This window comes from Lycorma delicatula, chromosome 1 (assembly GCF_047948215.1).
Source record: "Lycorma delicatula isolate Av1 chromosome 1, ASM4794821v1, whole genome shotgun sequence".
NCBI classification, from domain to species: domain Eukaryota; kingdom Metazoa; phylum Arthropoda; class Insecta; order Hemiptera; family Fulgoridae; genus Lycorma; species Lycorma delicatula.
In genome coordinates, this window is record NC_134455.1 from 217,336,906 (window position 1) to 217,357,116 (window position 20,211).

Genomic DNA, 20,211 nt, shown 5'->3' on the forward strand with positions numbered 1-20,211 from the left:
AGATTAGGCAACCTAGTAGCCAAAATTATTTCATCAACATATGTTATAGAAATTTTACATAAAAGTATGTATTGTTATGAACTTCGGAGAACTATATTAAGTATTTCTTTTTGATGTTGTTAAAATTCATCTGATTTATTTTTTTATTATAAAGAGAAAATTCATTAAAAATATATTATATAATGTTGTACATGTGCATTTATTTATATATCGTATCATTCAGAACAAAGAAAAACGTGAGAAAGTAGTTTTATAACTTTAAAGAGAAAATTAAAAACGTCGCTCAAGTTCAGACATTATTTTAAGAAATGCAAATGCTACAGTTGACAATACTGAAAGGTGTAAACTTCCGAATTTCTGTCAGAGCGCAGGATTAGCGTTCTAAGTAGTCGTACGGTCGTATATGTGTTGCGATTGGGTGAGGTTTGCTTATTGAATTTATATGCAAAAAGCAAATGAGAAAGTCGAAATTTGGTTAGATGTATAAACATATTACCCCTAAACATAGTATTCTGTTTTTAACTGCAGTGGTGGATGTAATTACTAGAAAATAATTTATGTAACAGCTTCAATAAGCCATCATTTGCTACTGTATCAACTTATTACAGCAGAAGTACATCTAACCATGTCATCAAATTGTAATTATTGATTGATTAAGCATAACTTGATGAGAATTGTAGAAGAATTAAGTGCCGAATGAAATTAAAGGTATTTTATTTGAAAATATCTTGATTTCAGAAAAAAAGGTTACGGGAAAACTAACTTTTGTAAATAATGTGTAATTCTTTCAGAACACATTTAGTTAATTTCCGTTCAGAACTGAATAAAAATTATTATTGCATACAGAACCAACATCTTTTACAGTGCAAGTTTTTATTATAACAGTTACGACTACTTGGGAGTATCATTCATATATTAAGCAATGTAGTCTACTTACCAAAATATAATAATAATATAGCAATATATGTAACACCAATGTGCTATGTAATAATATACATAGTATATATAATTAAATATATATATATATATATATACACAGCATATTGCTATGTAATAATATGCTTCGCCCATCTCCTTAATACCGCAATTACATTAAGCTTAGATTCAGGTAATAGATATCATTCTGATGCTGAAGGTTACGTTAAACATGTTATTTTACAATTTTCATGTGTACTCCCTGTTTTTAAAGATAATTGTTGGTCTCCTAAAGAGAGTTTGGTCAGTAGGTTGTTAACTACATTCTTAATGTATATTCTGTAATCAATAATTTCAACTAGTGACTATAATCGCCCTAGTTTAATAGTAGGCAAAATGAAACAAGTAGTATGGATTTGCTTGTGCAAAATGCTAATTATTTTCATTTGAGTCAGAAAACTTTAATCTGAGTAGTTCTAAATAAAAACTGAATAAATATACTATGAAAGTAACTATCAAGCAAAGTTATTGCTTATTCCTTGAGGCTGAAACAATGAATTCCTTAACTGCTGCAAATGTTTCTACAACTTTGCTAGCTGTGTCAATCTATGGAGAAAATGAACATTCTGCCTTAGTGTTTACCCAAAAGGATTAAGGGAAATCATAGAAGTACTTGATCAGATCAGGATCTCAAAATACTCAAAAAAAGAAAATTAGTTAAAATTTAATACATAAAAATAGTAATAAATCTATCTAATAATAAAATAGCATGATAATTAAATAAAATTACAGTTTAGATGTTAAATGAAACAGAGTGCATATTATTGGTATATATTATACTAGAATAAAAATGATTAATACTATTTGAATTTATCATCAGAGTAACATCAGCTTTTTAAATGGGTCTGTAATTTGTTAAAAATTGCAACAAAAGCATAATAAGGGCTTTTCCTTATGAATTATTATGCTGTGTGATAATATGGTTTTGTTGTTTCATTAAAGTTGGATATTATTTTTTTGGAACAAATTAATATTTTTTTTATAGTGAAGATAGCAGAAAATACAAATGTCTGGTGAAATAAAATATGGTTGATCTTACTGCAGACATAACTTATTTTATTATTCAATCAGAATTTATCATCCAACAAGATAGCCAAAAATTCACATTAAGTTACATTAATTCTTTTATCATCACTATTTGAAATACTGTAGGCAGTGAAGTGGCTACCTGATAAATGTAATTGAATTCTTTTCTGCAAAATACATAATTTGATTCTTTTTAAGAATCCAACAGCCACTTTTTTTCAGTTTTGCCTTCCAAATCTGTGAGTATTTGGAGGCATTTGCAGATAAAATTATAAATATAATCTAACCAAACTATATAATAATAGTTTGGTTATATTATAACTTCTCTGCAAATACCACTGATTTAGAAGAAAAAGGTGGCTGTCAGATTCCAAAAAAGTACCAATAATGTAATCAATGCAGCAAAATATAACAAATTGCTAACATAGAAAATCCTAATCCTCTTAAGTAATAATACTTTAATACTGAACTTCATAAGCTTTATTTAGCAAATAAATTTCTTTCTTTCTGTTTATCATAAGCACTATTTTATCACTCATAGACAATACACTATATCATATGATTATTTCTCTGGGTTCATTATCTCTTGCACTATGTTTGCCTCTATTTCCTGAAAAACATTTTAAGAGCATATCTTATTGCTAGATGTCTCATCTATAATTTAAATATTCTCTGGCCAATTACATATATTCTGAATTGATCTAATTAAGCTTTTATCTTTACAATTTTCCTCATTACATTATATATTCAGTTTTTCCATTTAATTTATTCCCTTCATGACACATATTACTGGATTCCAGCCTTTAATCTCTTTGTTTTACTGTTCATTTCACAATCCTAGTCTAACTCTGTCATAATTGTTCTTTTTTTATTAATTGCTCCCTTAGCTACAACTAATTTAGTTTCTATTTCATTTTCATTTTCACAATCTTCTAACCTAAGTAACCTCACTTAAAAAGTGCAAGACTTATATATAAAGTCTTGCACTATTTTAAATTTTCAGTCCTAACTTCTCTTGTCATGCCTTCTTCCAAATGATCACTTGCCTTTGTTCCTTTTGTTTTAGATCATTCATTTTCATTCTATTTCCGTACTGTAATTTTGAAATCATCTGTTCAGATGAAATCAGGCTCATGTCTTTTCAGTCTACTCTTTGGCTTTTTAATATTTCAGTTACTCATTTCATATGATCAAATGCTTTTTTAATACCAATTTTTTATACTTTTATTTTTGTAGCCTTTTAATTTTTAACTCCCACCAGTAGTTATTTCAGCGCAACTTTATCCCTTACATCTTTTTCCTTCCTAAATACATACTGTTCTGTAACCATTTGCTCCATTTTTCTACTCAGAATGCACCAAAGAATATTTGCTGAATGGGAAATGTAACTAATTGTCCTGTAAATGTGATATGTCACTGCACAATGCTTTTGGCAGTTATGCATTTAACAATTGGAATGCAAATTTCAAAAAATGGAAAATTTGTTTGAAAGCTAATAACTGATTCTTACAGATTTTTGTGTGCTGGTTTCAGGGAAAGTAGTAAAAAATTCCATCATGTATCATTTTTTCACTAAATTAATTTTTTAATATTCTCAAAATTGATAATCAATATATTTTATTTATAAAATATTGAATAAAAAATTAGTCCTGTTAATTTTTTTTACATTTTATTATTTGTTTGGTTATATGGAATGAATAAAAGTAGTGTTCATAATTTTGGTTTGATATGGTAAGATGAGTGACTAATAAGATGATGTAATATGATTAATTAGAGTGAATTAATGAGTCATATTTGTCAAGCTATTAGCAAGGGTGATTACTCATTCATTCCTACTCCCCTTCACTATACTGAAATAAAAACAAATCAGTTGCAATTTGGTTTTGCTATTGTTAAATAGTTTTCTAAACCTTTTATAGTGTTTTAGCTTTCCTTCATTTTTTGAACTTATTTTACTTATGCTGTCGTGTTTTTATATTTCGAAATGACTTCAAGGGGTTGTGTTAATTCCTAATAACTTCTATTACATTTGCGGGTTGTTTGTGGTTAAGAACTATTGTAAAGGCTCTATCTAAAGAGGAGAGTATTTTAAATGCGTACGCCATAAATTTCCACAACTGCCATAAGCCAAAGTGAAACAATTCGTTTTCACTGGTACAGACATTCATAAAGTTTTTAAAGATGAAGTCTTTGAAAGCTGAATGGAGAACAATGTAAAAAAAGCATTTAAAGAAGTAAAGAAATTTCTTGGGAACAAAAAGGATCCAAATTTTAAAATGTAAAATATGCTAATGAAATTCCAAGAGTTGGGTTGTTTGATGAGCTTGAAGGTACATTTTCTACATTCTCATATTGATTACTTGGTGCTGTAATTGAAAAATCTTGATGTGTTCACAAAGATATAAAGGAAATGGAATGCGGATTTCTGGGAAGGTGGAAAAATGTGAACATGATTGCAGGCTACTGTTGGTGCATCCAGAGATGATCTGCAAGCTGACTACACAGAAAATGTGGCCTCAAAAGTGTTGAAAAAGAAAATGGCAAAGGTCTTTGTAGAGGTAAGAAAATGTACAAAAATCCTTTCTTTAAGTCCTATTATTTTTTTTATAAATAAAAGTTTTTCATGAGTAATACATACATATACAAATCGGTAGCCATATTTGTAATCAGCGCCCAAAATAACAAAAAATTATCAAAATACAAACAACTTTCAAATTCCTTAATTTTGTTGACCTGTGTAACTGTTACAAAGTGTAATTAAACATTTTTTTTTGTATAATGATCTGTCTGATGTAAACATAATGACTGAATAAAATGTAATTTTTACACATCAGATGCAATATAACCTGTTATATTAGCCACACCCTGCAACTACCTGGCTGAACGACTTCAAGAACAAGAGTGAGTGTAAAACGAGTATGTTGCAAGTATTTCTGAAAATTGGATAACAGCAATCTACATTTATCTTCTGCATCCCTCTATGCATACACTTCACTGCAATTCTCTGCTTTGTGCACTTTTTTTAAAGTAAAACTGGTATTTATATAAAATTATGGACTCGCCTCTTTTTTTTTCTTATTAAATTTATACGATCTTATTTAAGATTTAAGTTATTCGTTACGTCTTTCCTCCGAGATTTCCTCGTAAGTTACAAAGTACATTCACGAAAAATTTCGAAATTCAGCATTGTATAAATGCAATACACATTTTATTCGGACTAAATCTGGTTTCAGTGAAATAAAATTTGGGTTTTGTTAAATGTGCAATAAACATTATTTACGGATTATATCAACAAAAATAACCCAATGCTACGTTCGCCCACTAAGTTCGTCTAATTAACCTTAAATTGGCCGATTGTTAGGCCGAGTCCACAATTGCATACAATAACGGATTATTTAGTCCGAAAATAATGTATTAATTACATTTAAGAGTGCTGAATTACGAAATTTGTCAAGGGTACTATGCAAATTGCCAGTTTGGGGGATTGTAGTCGGATGAAAGGAGTTTCCCAGCAATAATTTCCATTGTAACGAATAACTTAAGTCCTAAATAAGGTATATTTCATCAAAATCAGAGGTGAATTAATAATTTTATATAATTACCGTAAAATTGAACTTGTAACTTGTATCACTTTATTTTATTTGCGAAATGATGAAACAGAACCACCAGATCTATAGTGCAGGATGACGATGTATTTATTGTAGAGCAGATGCATTCCATTATGGGATAATTGTTCAGAATTTTTTCAGCTATTGCCTAACAATTTAGTTACACATAAAAGGACTTAGCAACAAAACTGAAAAATTCGTTTCAATGGTAAACACTGACCAATAAAGTAAGATTAGCTCGGAATACCGGTATCCAATGTATGGTCAGCTGTAAATTAATGTAAGAAAATTAATGTTACTTGACATAATTGACGTTACTTTAAATTTAAATAAATAAATATATATATAAATAAATGATATCGGTACTATTTTCATCAATAAATTAATTTAAGAAAATAATATTTAGTAGAACACTAGAATCTCAGTTGCTGAAGAAAAACTATAAATTAATGTCGCTCGTAAAAAAATTATTATGTTATAAAAATTATTATTATATTTATTTTCGTGCCAAATAATATTTTACACTAATTGATTGTAAGTATTGTGTTATGTTGGCTACACTTAGTCCAAATGTCAGAATCAGATGCATAGTGAATAAAATGTTATTACGTGAAATGTTTTCGTTTTAATAAATACATTACGTACTCTAAACATGTGATATTTTATTTATGCGTAAGGGTACAAGTTCATTGATCAATTTAGTTAATTAATGTTCAACAACACGTTAAGTGTAGTATTTGTTTGGGAGTGGCATTACTTCGAGTGAGTTTTGTTGTTGTTAAAACTGGAATTGTTGAGTGCATGAGATACTATTAAATGTACTTTAAAACTAAATATTTAACTCAAAATGAACCGTAGAAGAACTCCCAGCAATTTTACATATGTTAGCTCGTGTGTGAAATATATGATATTTTTATTAAATTTTGCATTTTGGGTGAGTATATCATTGTAACAAGAATCCCTCTTTGTTGTAGTAAATGTATTTTTATCTTTATAGATATGTGTAAATTTGATTTTTGTTCATTTTCGGTTAAGTTAGTTATTTGGGTCTTAATGTATTTAAACTACTGATGTAAGGCAGTTATTTTTAGTAAGTGCCATATGTTTTCAATTAATGAATTATTTTATTTTGTATTCTATTATGAATGTGCCTGACAAAATGTAAACCAAATGTGATTTGGTATTGTGATTTTCATATAAATTTATTGTAAAACTGTAGTTCAGGTTAAAAACCAGTGACGTGTCTGTTTCCTTATTAATTCTTCCTTATTAAATTACATTAATATATAAGAAGGGATCCTTCCTATATAAGGATTAGTTCATTGATTAACATAAAATGTAATTTATTATTTTATAAAATAAAATATCATCATAATGTGCTGAAAAATTTATAATTATGCACCCAGAAGATCTTCAGGAGTACAACACAATCCTTTCTATGGTGGTATTGTAGATAAAATATTTATGGTCGTATACAGGTCTTAAATGTAGTGTCTCATCTTTAGGATCTCTGAAACTGTAAAAGATACTGAAAACTTTAAATGGGGAACTTCCCTTATTTTATCTTGGGCATTAATAATGTGGCATTGGTACTATTCAAATTACTTACCAAGGTGAAAACCATTATGATGGCCACCTTAAGTTTTTCTGCTGTAATTCATGTAGTTTTCTAATACAAAATATCATTTTAACTCTTCTTCATTCCTGGGTATTTTTGCTTAAAGGCAATGTTCAGGAGATATGACCATAGTTTGATCTATTATTTGTTATTGTTTTAGAGGAATGGCTGATTTTTAACTTCCCATAATAATGTATAACTAAAATTATAATAAACATTTTTTTTTTAAATTTAGATAATTTATGAGAAGTAAACTTATTTGTATTTACATTTTTATAGATTCAGATTTTTAAATATCCCCCTTATGTATACTGTACAGCATTCCAAGAAATACCCACACTTAATACATATTTTGAATGTTTATATATATTTTTACTAACAAATTATTTATCCAGTGGATCTATGTCTGCACTATTGCACACAAAAAAAAGTTGTGTGTACTATTGTGCAGAATGCACAGAACTTAGCCTCCTGGATATATTTTGAATCATTCACGTTTATAGAAAGACTTCCTCCTCACTTTTATGCAATTACTTATAATGTGTATTTATCTTGAGATATAAAAGGTCTTGATTATTCCCTGCAATGAGTTGCTGAATGGATTTTTTGAGAAGTGTATTTTTATATATCATATTGATATGATTAAAAATGTTGTACAATTACATGAATTCTGTGTAAAAACCTGTTGTTAATAAGAATGATGAACCATAAACTGTTGTAAAGTCCTTCTGTGCAAGGGAGGCAGTCCTTGTTAAAGTATGCATTCATTATGCATTTGGCCTGTATATCATCATTAATCTACCCAAACATGTCACAAACTGCTTCTCAACACTAATTTTGTTTACTTAAATCAACCATTGCTTTGGAACTAAATAAGAGATGAGAGAATGTCTTATTGACTGTGAAAGCAGGATACCTATCACAGTAAATAAATAATTTCTTAGGAGCCAAGTATAGTGTTAATTTCACATTAGCAGAATGTTAATTACAGAAGTATTTCAACTGTTCGAATGTACTGCATACATTTTGTTAAACTAGCATGAAAAAACTGACACAGTGGGTTATGGTAATTCATGAAAATAAATTACTTTTATTAAATAAAAAAATTTAAAAAAACGTTTGTATTACACAGTTATTATTTTAGAAAATAAAAAATCACCACTATTCATAGAAAATTAGACAATTGTTAATATTTGTACAATATTGAGTTAGTGTGAGACCTTCATCTGTAGACATGTAATAAAATAGCAGAAAACAATCAGTGTTCACCATGTTAGTTTTCCATCGCTGGATGAGCATCAGTTCCATAATTTAAAATTTTGTGTATTATTTGTATCAAATAATTATTGGTTACATTAATTCCAGTTGTGTAATGTTTCTTTCCTCTTGAATACAGTTAGCCCTGTATGTGTGTATTTGTGTACATACATAGTTTCAACAGGAAATAAAATGCAACTCCTTAACAATTGCGTGTTGAAAAAATACCCAAAGAATGTATGTTGCTTCCATTATAAAATTAGCCACCATATTGGTTTTCGTCTTTGAATGCCTGTAACTAATTAATCGTTACATTTAGGATAGCAAAGAGTAAAAAAATCTTAAAATGATGTTTTCTGTTGAAATCTGGTGAAAAATTAGGGTTTCTATTAAAAAAAAAAAAAATTGGCTGCCTTATTTGAAAAGTAGTAGTGATTTGAAAAATGCAAGGTGCTTTTCTGTTATTCCCCCCCCCCCAGTTTTTAAAAATATTTTTAATTGTGAATCATTGGTTAAAAATGAAGTATTCACTTCATTTTGGGGTGGAGAAACCATTTTATTTGGGAAAATCACAGAATTTTGAAGGACATTGTTTCATTCTATCTCTTGAGTGATTGAGTTGTTTTTGAAAATTAATTGTTTGCGTAGGTTTTTTCACTTGTTACTAAAAGTTTTTTTTCTTATTTCTTTTGCATGGAGATTAATAAAGAATGTTTATATTTTGTGTTGGGTCTTTCAGTTAATTAGTCAGGGTTAGTGAGAAAAGCAAGCTTAGTTTAAGTTTGGTTTATTATATTTATAAAATAAATAAATGGTTATATTGGATTATTTCTCCAATTTGTTTATTATTATTATCCATATTTCTTGCTACTTTGAGTTATTACTTGCAAACGTGTGGGGGGGGGGGAGAAACGAAAAAGTACCTGCTTTTCTGATTGAAAGTTGATTTCTACAGTTAAAAATGCACTTCTCCACTGAAATTGACATTGATAATTAAATTTCATGCAAATATGAGAGAATTGGATTAAAAAAAAAGTGGGGGTTATCACAGAAAAGATCCGAATGCAATTATCGGAATTATCTGATAATTGCATTAATTATTAAGGTATTTATGTTTTGTATAGCACAAGCTAGACTCTAACTTTGTTGCATTTTATGTTTATCTGTAACCATATAGAATTAGTCTTGCAAATAGCCTAACTGCTAACATTGATAAAAAAAAATACGGAAAGTATGGTATGATTTTAAGAAGTGGTGACAGAAAATCATAAGAAGTTTGTTTTTTAATTTCAAAATTATGAAATGGGTATTGCCGTAATGCTGTATTTAATGAATTTCTACTATATTATCTGCATACTGTCTTTCAGTAGTCTAAAATAATATTTATCCTTTAGTTTCTTTGTTTAGCCTGTTGTATACTTAAGCAAAAAAAAAAAAAAAAACTAAGAATCTTTCACCTAATATCAGTTTAAAGAAGTATATTTAATATTTATTATAGAAACAGAGTTCTGGATGACTATTTCTTATCATTATACTTAAAATTGGATGATTGGTGATAAGCTTTTTAGCATTACTTAGTTGACAGACTAAATGATAGATAAAAACATTATTTAAAAGTGTGAAGCATTGCCCTTATGCTAAATGAATGTGACAAGTAAACATATGTTTTTATTCTATTTTTTTTTTGGTTAGAAAAAAATTGTGAGTGGAGTTTGCCATTTTTGCTATTTTAATTTTTTCTGTTTTATTTTTTAATTTCCGTTTACAGATTTTATGATGAAAATTCAGTCATGCTGTTACAATTGTTTTTTTCTACTTTCTTTGTCAGATCTATACGTAAGGCCCTTTAACTATATTTTGAGTTTTACACAGATTCGTGTTAGATTTATTCTAGTTTAATTTTTAATTTTAACATATAATTAATCATTGGATTTTTTTGAGTAATTGGCAAAACATTTTAGATTTTCTTTGTGCATATTTTGCCCATGGCAGTGATTTTCAGTACACATTTTTTCCTTCCCTTATCTATGGTACTAAAGTGATTCTATATTACTAGTTAAAAGTTCTTAGGAAGTTGAGGTTCTTCTTTTGCAATATCATTTAAGCGGTAAAACTGTCACTGAACATAATCATTATAATTAGTAGCATTTTTAGTTAATATTATTATAAAGTAAAAATATATGAATTTTGTCTTCATTATTATCTTATCTTGCACAAATAATATCATTACACTAGTATGAGAGAACTTCATAGGTTAGATTAGTTTTCATTATTTATTAATGTGTTAGTGCTGAATGTGTTGGACTGGTTAGTTGGTGTTATGGACAGACCGATAGATTGATTTCCACCAAGAATCTTGAATTTATTCATGTGATATAGTTAAAAGTAACTAATTCAAAAGTGTCTATTACTGAGTAAACTTAATGCAAGGATTAAATAAACCACTAGTTAATTCAGAGTGTACTGCATTATGAAAGTTGTGAAAAATAAAGGTTTTTTTGGCTGAAATGTAACGCTGGCCTGCTACTAGTAACTGAACTGTGTACAAAATTATATTGAGGACAGCACACATAAAGTTTCAGATTGGCAAATCCTTTGTGTTCTATATTTTCTATCCAATGTATTCTAGAGCCAAATTCAATTGCCTTTAATATGAACATTTTTTCTTTTGAAATTTTGCATAGTTGCCTGGTGAAAAGTTCTCTTGTTTACAAAAAAGCATTAGTTGTGGTATAACATTTTGCTGGAACTGAAAAAAATTCACCTATTACTTATAACCTAATAAACTTACTTATTTGTAACTATTGGCTAAATTAAAATTTATACTTTTGGCTTCTTTGCAGTATTGTTACTACAGTCATTGCTATTGAGATTTCATTCTGATGATTCCTTACTTCCCGTTCCTTTATCTAAATTTATATCTACTTCTTAAAAAAAATTTAATAAAGTTGTAACCTTTACTTGAAAAAATTTGTTACTTGAGGCTACTACATATTCACATATAAGACCTACATATGTACATATGAGTTAGTATATATATTCTTGTATTCTCAAATATTATAAGATAAATTTGAAATCAAAATAACTATATATCAAATGTGTACGTATTTGCCTATATTTGTATGAAAGAGTGTTTTAAAAATTTAAACTGATTGGTAAGGCCTCTTTTCTCATATTTAAAAAAATTAACTACTGAATATTTTCATATGTAAGTAGTAGTAGGAGCTTCATGCTAAATATGATAAACCATGATTTTGGATAGGATTTTAATTCTATACTGAAATTCCTAATGAAGGTGCTTTAGAAGTGTTAACAATAAAGTATATTTAGCTATATCTACCATTATTGCAAAGTGTAAAACAGAATTATGTAATTCTTTATGAAATCAATTGTTAAAAACTCTTGTTTACACTTTCAACTAGTAATCAAAAATTGTATATATTTTTCTTTATGATTATAGAGATCCTGAACAAACTTATCATAAAATTAGTTAAAACTTTTTGTAGGATTGTTTATTATTATTTTTTTTTTTTTTTTTTTTTTTTTTAAGAAGTAAGAGATTGTAACACAGTTAAATAGTAAGATGAAGTTAGAATTTAATCTCAACTATATAATGTCATTTTTCATTAAATAAAATGTGAAAAATCTTTATGGAGTATGTTTGAAAGACTATACAATAATAGAATATATAATTTTTTGGAAAGACTATTTTTATTTCTCAGCATAATTTCCTTCTCTAAAGTCTGTACACTTAGTTCAATATTGCTCAAGTTTTTCAATCCTATTCTTCTAGTATGATTATCCAAGTACTTCAAATTAGACAGATGTTTTAGCAGTAACTTCATCTTTTTGTATAAATCTCTTTACAGTAAGCCATTTCACATTTGGAAACATGCAGTACTCTGAAAGTGCTACGTCTGATGAGTAGGGGAAATCCAGAAAAATTTCATAGTGTGATTTGATAAATTTTGCTGTCACAGTTCTAGAAGCATTAGCTGGTGCATTGTCTTTGAGAAAAATAACCTGTCTTCATAAAGTACGATAGTTTTTTCTTTATTTCCTCAATTAGAGAATCCAGTAAAAAATATGTAATATTTCCTAGTTATTACTACACCTTCTTCCAGAAAGTCTATGAAGATTGTGGCGTAATTATAATTAATGGCATTGTTCCCAGACAAAAGTGGTCATCTTTACTGCTGATGGGGCAGTTTTCTCCTTCTTAGGGATAAGTTCCCTGACTGCAACCCACTGTTATGACTGTCCCATGATTTCAGGTCTAATCATTTATCCTAGTTTTATCAACTGTTATGAAATGGCAAAAAATTCCTCCCTGTTATATTAAAACAATCCCAAACCATGCTTAAATTTGTTTACTTGTTCACAATTTTGATCATATGTGAGGAAACATGGCATCCTTCATGCAGACAGATTTTGCATATGTAAATGATGATGCATCATCATGTGTAAAAATGATGCACCCATTCATTTGAGATAACAAATGAATGGGTGCCTAATTATTGCCTTAGCAATCTACTGCTGTTTAAAAACTTATCTACCACATCATATCGTGGTTTTTTTTCCCAGTATTATCTGCCACTGTTATCTCAGTAGGCCATTCAGAACATTCAGCCTTGTTTGTGCTCTTCTGAAAATAATCAAACCACTTGTAAACTATTATGGTTGATGAAGCCCGACTCTCTGTAATATTTATGTAGAAGGGCGTTCTTTAGTTTCCTGTGCAGTTTTGCGTTTCAAAAAGTAATGTTTAATCGCCTTTAAAATTGACTTGCATATATCTCATAGATCTTTAATAGATCTTAATACTTTGACTTAAATGACTACCAGCAACAGAATTATTAATGTATCTGATTAAAACTTGGTGAATGATGATTGTGGAAGTGCTGGAAACCAAGGATATGACCCTAACTGTGTACTATGACTACCACCTCAACTTTGCATGGACTTGTCAAACATTCCTTGACTTGATACAGAATTGAAATTATAGCAAGCTTAATATTTTTGTGTTTAATTACTGTGAAAGCAGCATCTAGGTGTCTGGCAACTGAAGCCGTTCACAAAATACAATATATCATAAATAGGAATATTATACTGTTAGTGTTGTTAATAAACCAGACACACTTGTTTTTCTGAGTATAATACAAATGATAAATATTTTTAAGATATATATGGAACCGTCATTGAGTAATGTCTACTGTTATTATGTGTGTAATTGATTTTGTGTAATATTATATATCACCTTTTAACTTACCTTCTGTGTCTTTCTATTTTATAATTTATTTTCTGTATTAATTATATGTTTAGCATATTGATTTCTTGTTTACCTGGTAGGCTGATTATAACCTTCCAGATTATTTAATTATTTTCTATTTATTTATATATTTTATATTTATGTTCTGTATTGTTGTATTATTTGCATGATTTCCACTCTGTTGGTATGTAAGTAATCATGAGGAGAAGTAAAAATAGTGGTAAAATAAAAAAAAAAAACATTAAAAACAACTATTCTGAATATGATTAGAAAGTATATTATAAATTACATCTCTTTGCATCATAACTCATAATTAATTTTTTTTAAATTGTACATATGAAAAATTAAAAAAAAAAATTATCGTTTTCTGTCGTTTGGTTTAAACTTCCATCATCTAATTTGGTGGTAAAGTAATCTACTTTCACAATAATAATTATAAAATTTATTTTACAAATAAAATGCTTACTTATGTGTACTAAGTAATGAGAGACTGATTGTAAAAATTTATGAAGTATTTATTGTAGTAGAAAGATACTTATCAAAGATACTTAACAAATTTATATCAAACAATACAGTGTGAACTGTGTTAGATACAGAAACCTTAAATTACAAAAAAAATTGTTTGTTATTATTGACCTTTCATTTATGATAATTTTACAAATAGCTCTTTTTATGTATAAAAAAACATGATATTTTTCTTTTATTTTAGTTATTATCAAGAAATAATATTATTCTTATTAATAATCATATATCAATAGAAAATAATAAAAATAATTTTATTTTTTATTTATTAATCATATGTGGAATTTGTATATGTTTATTATTAATTTAATCAATTGAATTAAGTTAAAATGAGTGATTATAATGAAATGCTGAACATATTGTGAATAATAATATTGATGATTAGTTGAATAACCAACTAATAAACTATAAACTAACCAATAAAAACTACACCATAGAAACATTTACCTAACAAATTATAGACCAATTGATAAACCTTAAAAATTATAAACTAGTAAAAGATATATCTGTACATTCAAATTTTTTTTGTACATATTTTCAATTATATAAGTATTCTTTATTTTGATATATTCAGTAACCTGAATTAATTACATTTATACCCTACCATACACAGTGATCAACCAACAACAACGATAGATTCATCGATTCATAACATTCATCTGATTCTGGGCAATGACAAGGAGGTTTTAAATCTGGTTTTGTTATTTCTCTGACATCTGTTTATTACATAAAATGTAATATTGTTTTTACTAGTTTTTTACATTTGTTTTTTCTAATGTTTCTATTATCCAAGAAGGGGTCCTTACACTCTTCTCGAACTTTGTTAAATTTTATTTTTTTTGTTTTTCATTTCAAATTAATTTATCTTATTATTATTATTCTGACTGTGGTTTTTGTGATATTTTTTTTATTATTAGTTGTATGTTTTAGTTTTTATTTTTAATATTTTACTTTTTAATATAGTTTTAGTTATGTTTTCTTTTTTTTATATTTTAATTCCAGACAATAATACACAACTGTTTTTCGCCCTGAAAAAAAAAAAAATGGTACATGATAATGTATGTAGTTCTAAAATTAATTAAAATTATTATGTTATAAAAATCAAATATTCAAGTGATATGATTAAAATGTATACAAGTAATTATAATAATACATATAATTATTACTTTCAACCATATCAATTCGTTATGTAGCCTCTTTCGGTTATTCCTGCTAATCACTGTCTCTGCCAAAATTTGCCTTCAGTCTCTTCCATGCCTCTGTTTTGAACCCTCCGCTTCCAGATGATTCCAACAGCCTCTCTTTGATTTCTTTATCCATCGATCTGCGGTTATTCCTCTTGGTTGATTCAGATATTTCGAAGATCAGTCTAGCACCAAAGCCGTCCAATGGCTATCCTCTCTCCTTGTAGTGTGGCCTGCCTATTGTAGCTTTAGGTATTTTATATATTCCAGCTTATCTGTTATTTTTGTAATTGGTATAAACTGACTGCTGTCTTTCTATCTAGTCTGGTCATTCCCAGCAAGCTTCTTCTTTCCATTCCTTGTTGTGCTGATCTTAATCTTCTCTTTATTGTATTGATTAATGTATATCTTGACAGCCTATGTACGTATGTACAGTACGTATGTACAGCCTATGTAAGTACTGGCAGGATACATTGTTTCTTTAAAGTCATAGGAACATAATTGAATTACATCCAAATGCTCTCCATCCCAGTTTCGTACATTGTAGGACTTGGATTGTCCCAACTAGGTATATTCTTTGATGTGTTACCCATTCATTATACATTATCTTGGTTTTTTGAGTTAATCTGGAGGCAAACCTCATAATAGACTGCAACAAGATCATTCATGTGCATTTGAACAAGTTAAATCTTGTGCAAAAAAGTTGCACAAGAAAGTTTAATCTTTAGCCAACAGCACAGTGTTGTCAGTGAGACCATGTTAGATTCACTAGTTGTTCTCCATTAATTTTGATCCCCTACATGCTTCTCATCCCAGTTGAGTTTTTAAATGCCATTTCTAGAACTGCTGCAAATATCTTTAGGGATATTGAGTCCCCTTGTTTCACCCCTCTTTCAATTTTAGACTTGTCAGTATTTTTGCCAATATTAACTAGTGCTGACAACTCTGTAGATATTATTCAGTATTTTAACGTAGTCTGTGTCTATTCCCATGTTTAGTCATAACTGCTGAATGACAGAGTCAAATGCCTTTTCAAAATCAATGAATGTTAGACAAAAAGGCATATAGTACTCTTTCATTCTACTTATCACTTCACATAGACCCTGGATCTATCTACAGTGCTGAAAACCTATGAAAACTAGTTTGCTCTTTTATTTGGGTTTCATCCAGTAATCTACTTATTTGGTTATTAATGACTTTTGTGGAGATTTTGTTCACAACTAGAAGAAGACATATTGGACAGTAATTTTTTTTATCTTTGGTGCTACCTTTTTTTTTTGGAATGGAATGCAAAGTTGGCAGGAGTCTATTACTCCCTACTTTATCGCAGAACCTGGACAGAGTCCCTTGCTGCTGGATCATTCTAATCGGGCTTGTTTTTAAAAGGGTTATTTTTTTAATCTCGGATCTAATTTTTCAAGTTTTGTCTATTATTATTTTAGTGAATTTAAGATGGATTTAATTGCATTCCAATCCGTTGTTAAACCAGCGTTATCGAACCCATTTCATGGGCCGACCGCGGAAGGCTAGGCTTATAAAGCCTGTCCTCCCGACGTAATTCCCCTTCAGACCGTCCACTGAAGTCCTTTCGGTGCTAACTCTTTAATAGGCTAGCAGGAATACGCCACAACGGGGCACTAGCTATAAGGAGGGAGCAATGCGTCCCCTTTTCCGGAGGAGTCGCAATTGCTGGGATATTTTGTCTTACTGTAAGTTTTTTTAAATTTAGACCGCGTTTTTGTTTTGCGCGACTTACCGTGTTTGACGTCTTCAAACTATATAACTCGCGAAAACTTTTCACTCGCGACCCCGGAAACGCGTCTGACGCACTATTCCGTTTATGGCTCATGCGATATGGAGGCCCCTAAGCCTGGTTTGTCGATTTTCGGCTACCGCACCGCACCATCACGGTGGTTCGTCCAGTACGGCGTGAGGCCGCTTCCTTACAACTGTCGGAGTTGGGTCCTCTCGGCAGATGTCCCGAAGATGACTGTGTTCGGACACAGCCGCTCTCCCGAACAGTCTGCGCGCCTGCGCCACCCCCACCTCGGACACGGATTGAAATCTCGCATCAGATCGGAGAGTGGCGTTCCTGACGAACCACGGAGCTCCAAAGATCGTCCGCAACGCGATGTTTTGGACGGCCTCGATCTTCTTTTGAAGCGAGGAGCTCAACACTGCCCCCCATGCCGGGTAAGCATATGTTAGAATCGGCAGTACGTACAGCCGAAAAATGAGGAGCTTAGTTGCCAGTGGGTACGGGCTGGCACTGTTCAGCACTGGGTATAGCGAGGCTCTGGCGGCCTTAGCCCTCCGGGTCGCATAATTTACATGTTCGCCGAAGGTAAGCCGCCTGTCCAACACCACCCCCAGGTACTTAACTGTTTTCTCAAAAGGGATTTTCTCCCCTGAGATTTCCAGCTCTCTGGTCGGTTTTCGTGTCTTGCATGTGAACATCACGGCCACCGATTTTTCACCGTTGACCCTGATTCTCCACATGTCGAGCCACGGTTCCACTAAGTCCAGCTGCCTTTGGAGCCTCCGGACCGCGTAATCCACATTTGCGGATTCGTAGAAATATGCCGTGTCGTCTGCGTAAAGGGCCGTTTTGACCCCTTCCGACAGCGGCATATCGTTCACGTACAAAGTGTACAAGAACGGGGAAAGTACTGCTCCTTGGGGAACCCCAGCGGCTATTTCTCTGGTAGAGGAAATCGTTTCCCCTACGCGCACGACAAAATGTCGGTCTAGCAGATATGACCGCATCAGTCTGACATAGCGGTACGGGATCGCCGATCGCGCTAGCTTATAAAGCAGCCCGCTATGCCAAACTTTGTCAAAGGCCTTGGCCACATCCAGAAAAACGGCTGCAGTCACCCGTTTCCTGTTCAGGCCTCCGACAAGGTCGTCTATTATTTTTACCAGTTGGAGGGTGGTTGAGTGACCCTCCCTGAACCCAAATTGCTCGGGCCGCACTTCTCCCTCCATGTATCGCCTCAGTTTTTCGAGAAAAATCCTCTCGAACAACTTAGACAATACCGGTAACAGGGAGATTGGCCTATAATTCCGTGGGAAAAGTAAACTTTTCCCCGGTTTGGGTAAACATACGACTTTGGCCGTTTTCCAACAATTCGGGAAATATCCGACGTACAAAATGGACGTGAATATCACCGAAATTGCTGTAATCACGGAGGCCGGTATGTTCCGGAATGCACGGGCGCTGATCCCGTCGACACCCGGGGCCTTGTCGGGGCTTGTGGCCTTAATGGCTGCGGAAACTTCCGCTTCAGTGACTTGGTCAATCTCTAGAGGGGCGTCCTCCACCTGTGAGAAATAATCTACAAGAAAGGATTCCACCTCGGTTGTGTGCTCGTCGTTCGGGGAGGGAGGGGGGTTTGGAGTGAACTGCTCCTCCAAGGTATCGGCGAATACCTCGGCCCTCTCCGCCTCCGAGTATGCAAGAAAACCTCGCTGCCCCACAACCGGATGGCGAGGCTTCTTCCCTTCTCGCAGTCTCCTGTTCAACCTGAACACCGAGGAGATGTCGTCAGAGACCGAGGCGAGGTATTCATTCCACGAATCCTCTCGATGGCTTGTCAGCAGTTGTTTTATCCTGTCCGTTTGATTATAAAAGGCCCGCTTATCAGCGGGGGACAGGGTGATTCGATATCTCCTCCTCAGTCGTCGTTTCTCCGTTATGGCTTCGGAGATATGAGGAGGGAGGTCGTTTCGGACAACTGCTCGAGTTTTGGCCGATGAGCTGCCTGCCAGGGCCGCCCGTTTTGGCCGCCCGACAGTGTCGTCGATTTCCTCCGGGGTGTTCAGGAGCTCAGGATTTACCGGCCTGTACTCCCGCTGGAGGGTCTCGTAGAACCTTTTCCAGTTGACTGACCTTCGGGGTATAGGCGGGGGATCTCGGCCACCCCCTGCCTGACCTAGTTCCAACAGGACAGGGGAATGGTCTGAGCTGAGGTCTTCTATCGTTTCAATCATGAATGGGAGGGTACCCCCCTTCATGACTGCGATATCCAGCACGTCAGGCCTAGATCTGCCTGAGCGATGCACGAACGTGGGCACCTCAGGGCCTACGACGACCAAGCGGCGGGCTCTCGCCCTTTCGTACAGCAATCTGCCATTCGGATTTGTCAGAATGCTGTTCCATGACACGTGTTTGGCATTGAGGTCGCCCATGAGTATCACGGGCCCATCCCAATTTTCCAGCACGGCATCCAGATCTGCGCCGGTTACCGCGTCGTTCGGCTTGCTATAAGCCGAAACCAGCCGATACACCGTGCCCAGATGCTCCACATGCACACACGTTTGCTCCATCACGTTTGTATGAAGAACAACGCGCGTATGCATGTGGCGTCTGTGGACTAAAACCGCAGTTCCACCAGAGGTGCGAGATCCGGGTCGAACTGGCCTATCCGTCCTATATGTAAAATAGTTCCGAAGGGTCAGTTGCTTGTTTGGGTTCAAGCACGTCTCAGACAACAGTATCACGTCTATCAGTAGATCCTCGGCCAGACGGCATAGTTCCTCCGTCCGGCCTACTACTGAGTTGGCGTTCCACTGCAAGAGTCTGAGGGTGGGCCTAACCATACCTGGACAGTACAGCCATGAGGCACTCTATTAAGGACTGAATACAGTCCTTGAGAGATTTTGCCTGGAGCAGGCGTGGCAAAACCATCATGATATCTGGCAGGATATCCTTCACTGTCATCTGCTACAGGAAGTCCATGCCAATGGTCT

At 32.5% G+C, this 20,211-nt stretch overlaps 1 protein-coding gene across 2 annotated transcripts in view; it reads left to right on the plus strand.

Annotated features, from left to right (window-relative positions):
* Nucleotides 1–4,291: 4,291 nt before the first annotated feature.
* The window catches only part of LOC142328616 (tetraspanin-33-like), a 76,853-nt gene continuing 60,933 nt past the window's right edge, over nucleotides 4,292–20,211 (plus strand). Inside the window, exon 1 of one of the 2 annotated variants that reach the window (XM_075372453.1) lies at nucleotides 4,292–4,559. In XM_075372453.1, coding sequence (XP_075228568.1) covers nucleotides 4,539–4,559 — 21 coding nt within the window. In that variant the 5' untranslated portion in view covers nucleotides 4,292–4,538. Of the gene's footprint in view, nucleotides 4,560–6,187; nucleotides 6,544–20,211 lie in introns of those variants that run through there. The other variant, XM_075372443.1, reaches the window with a different exon arrangement.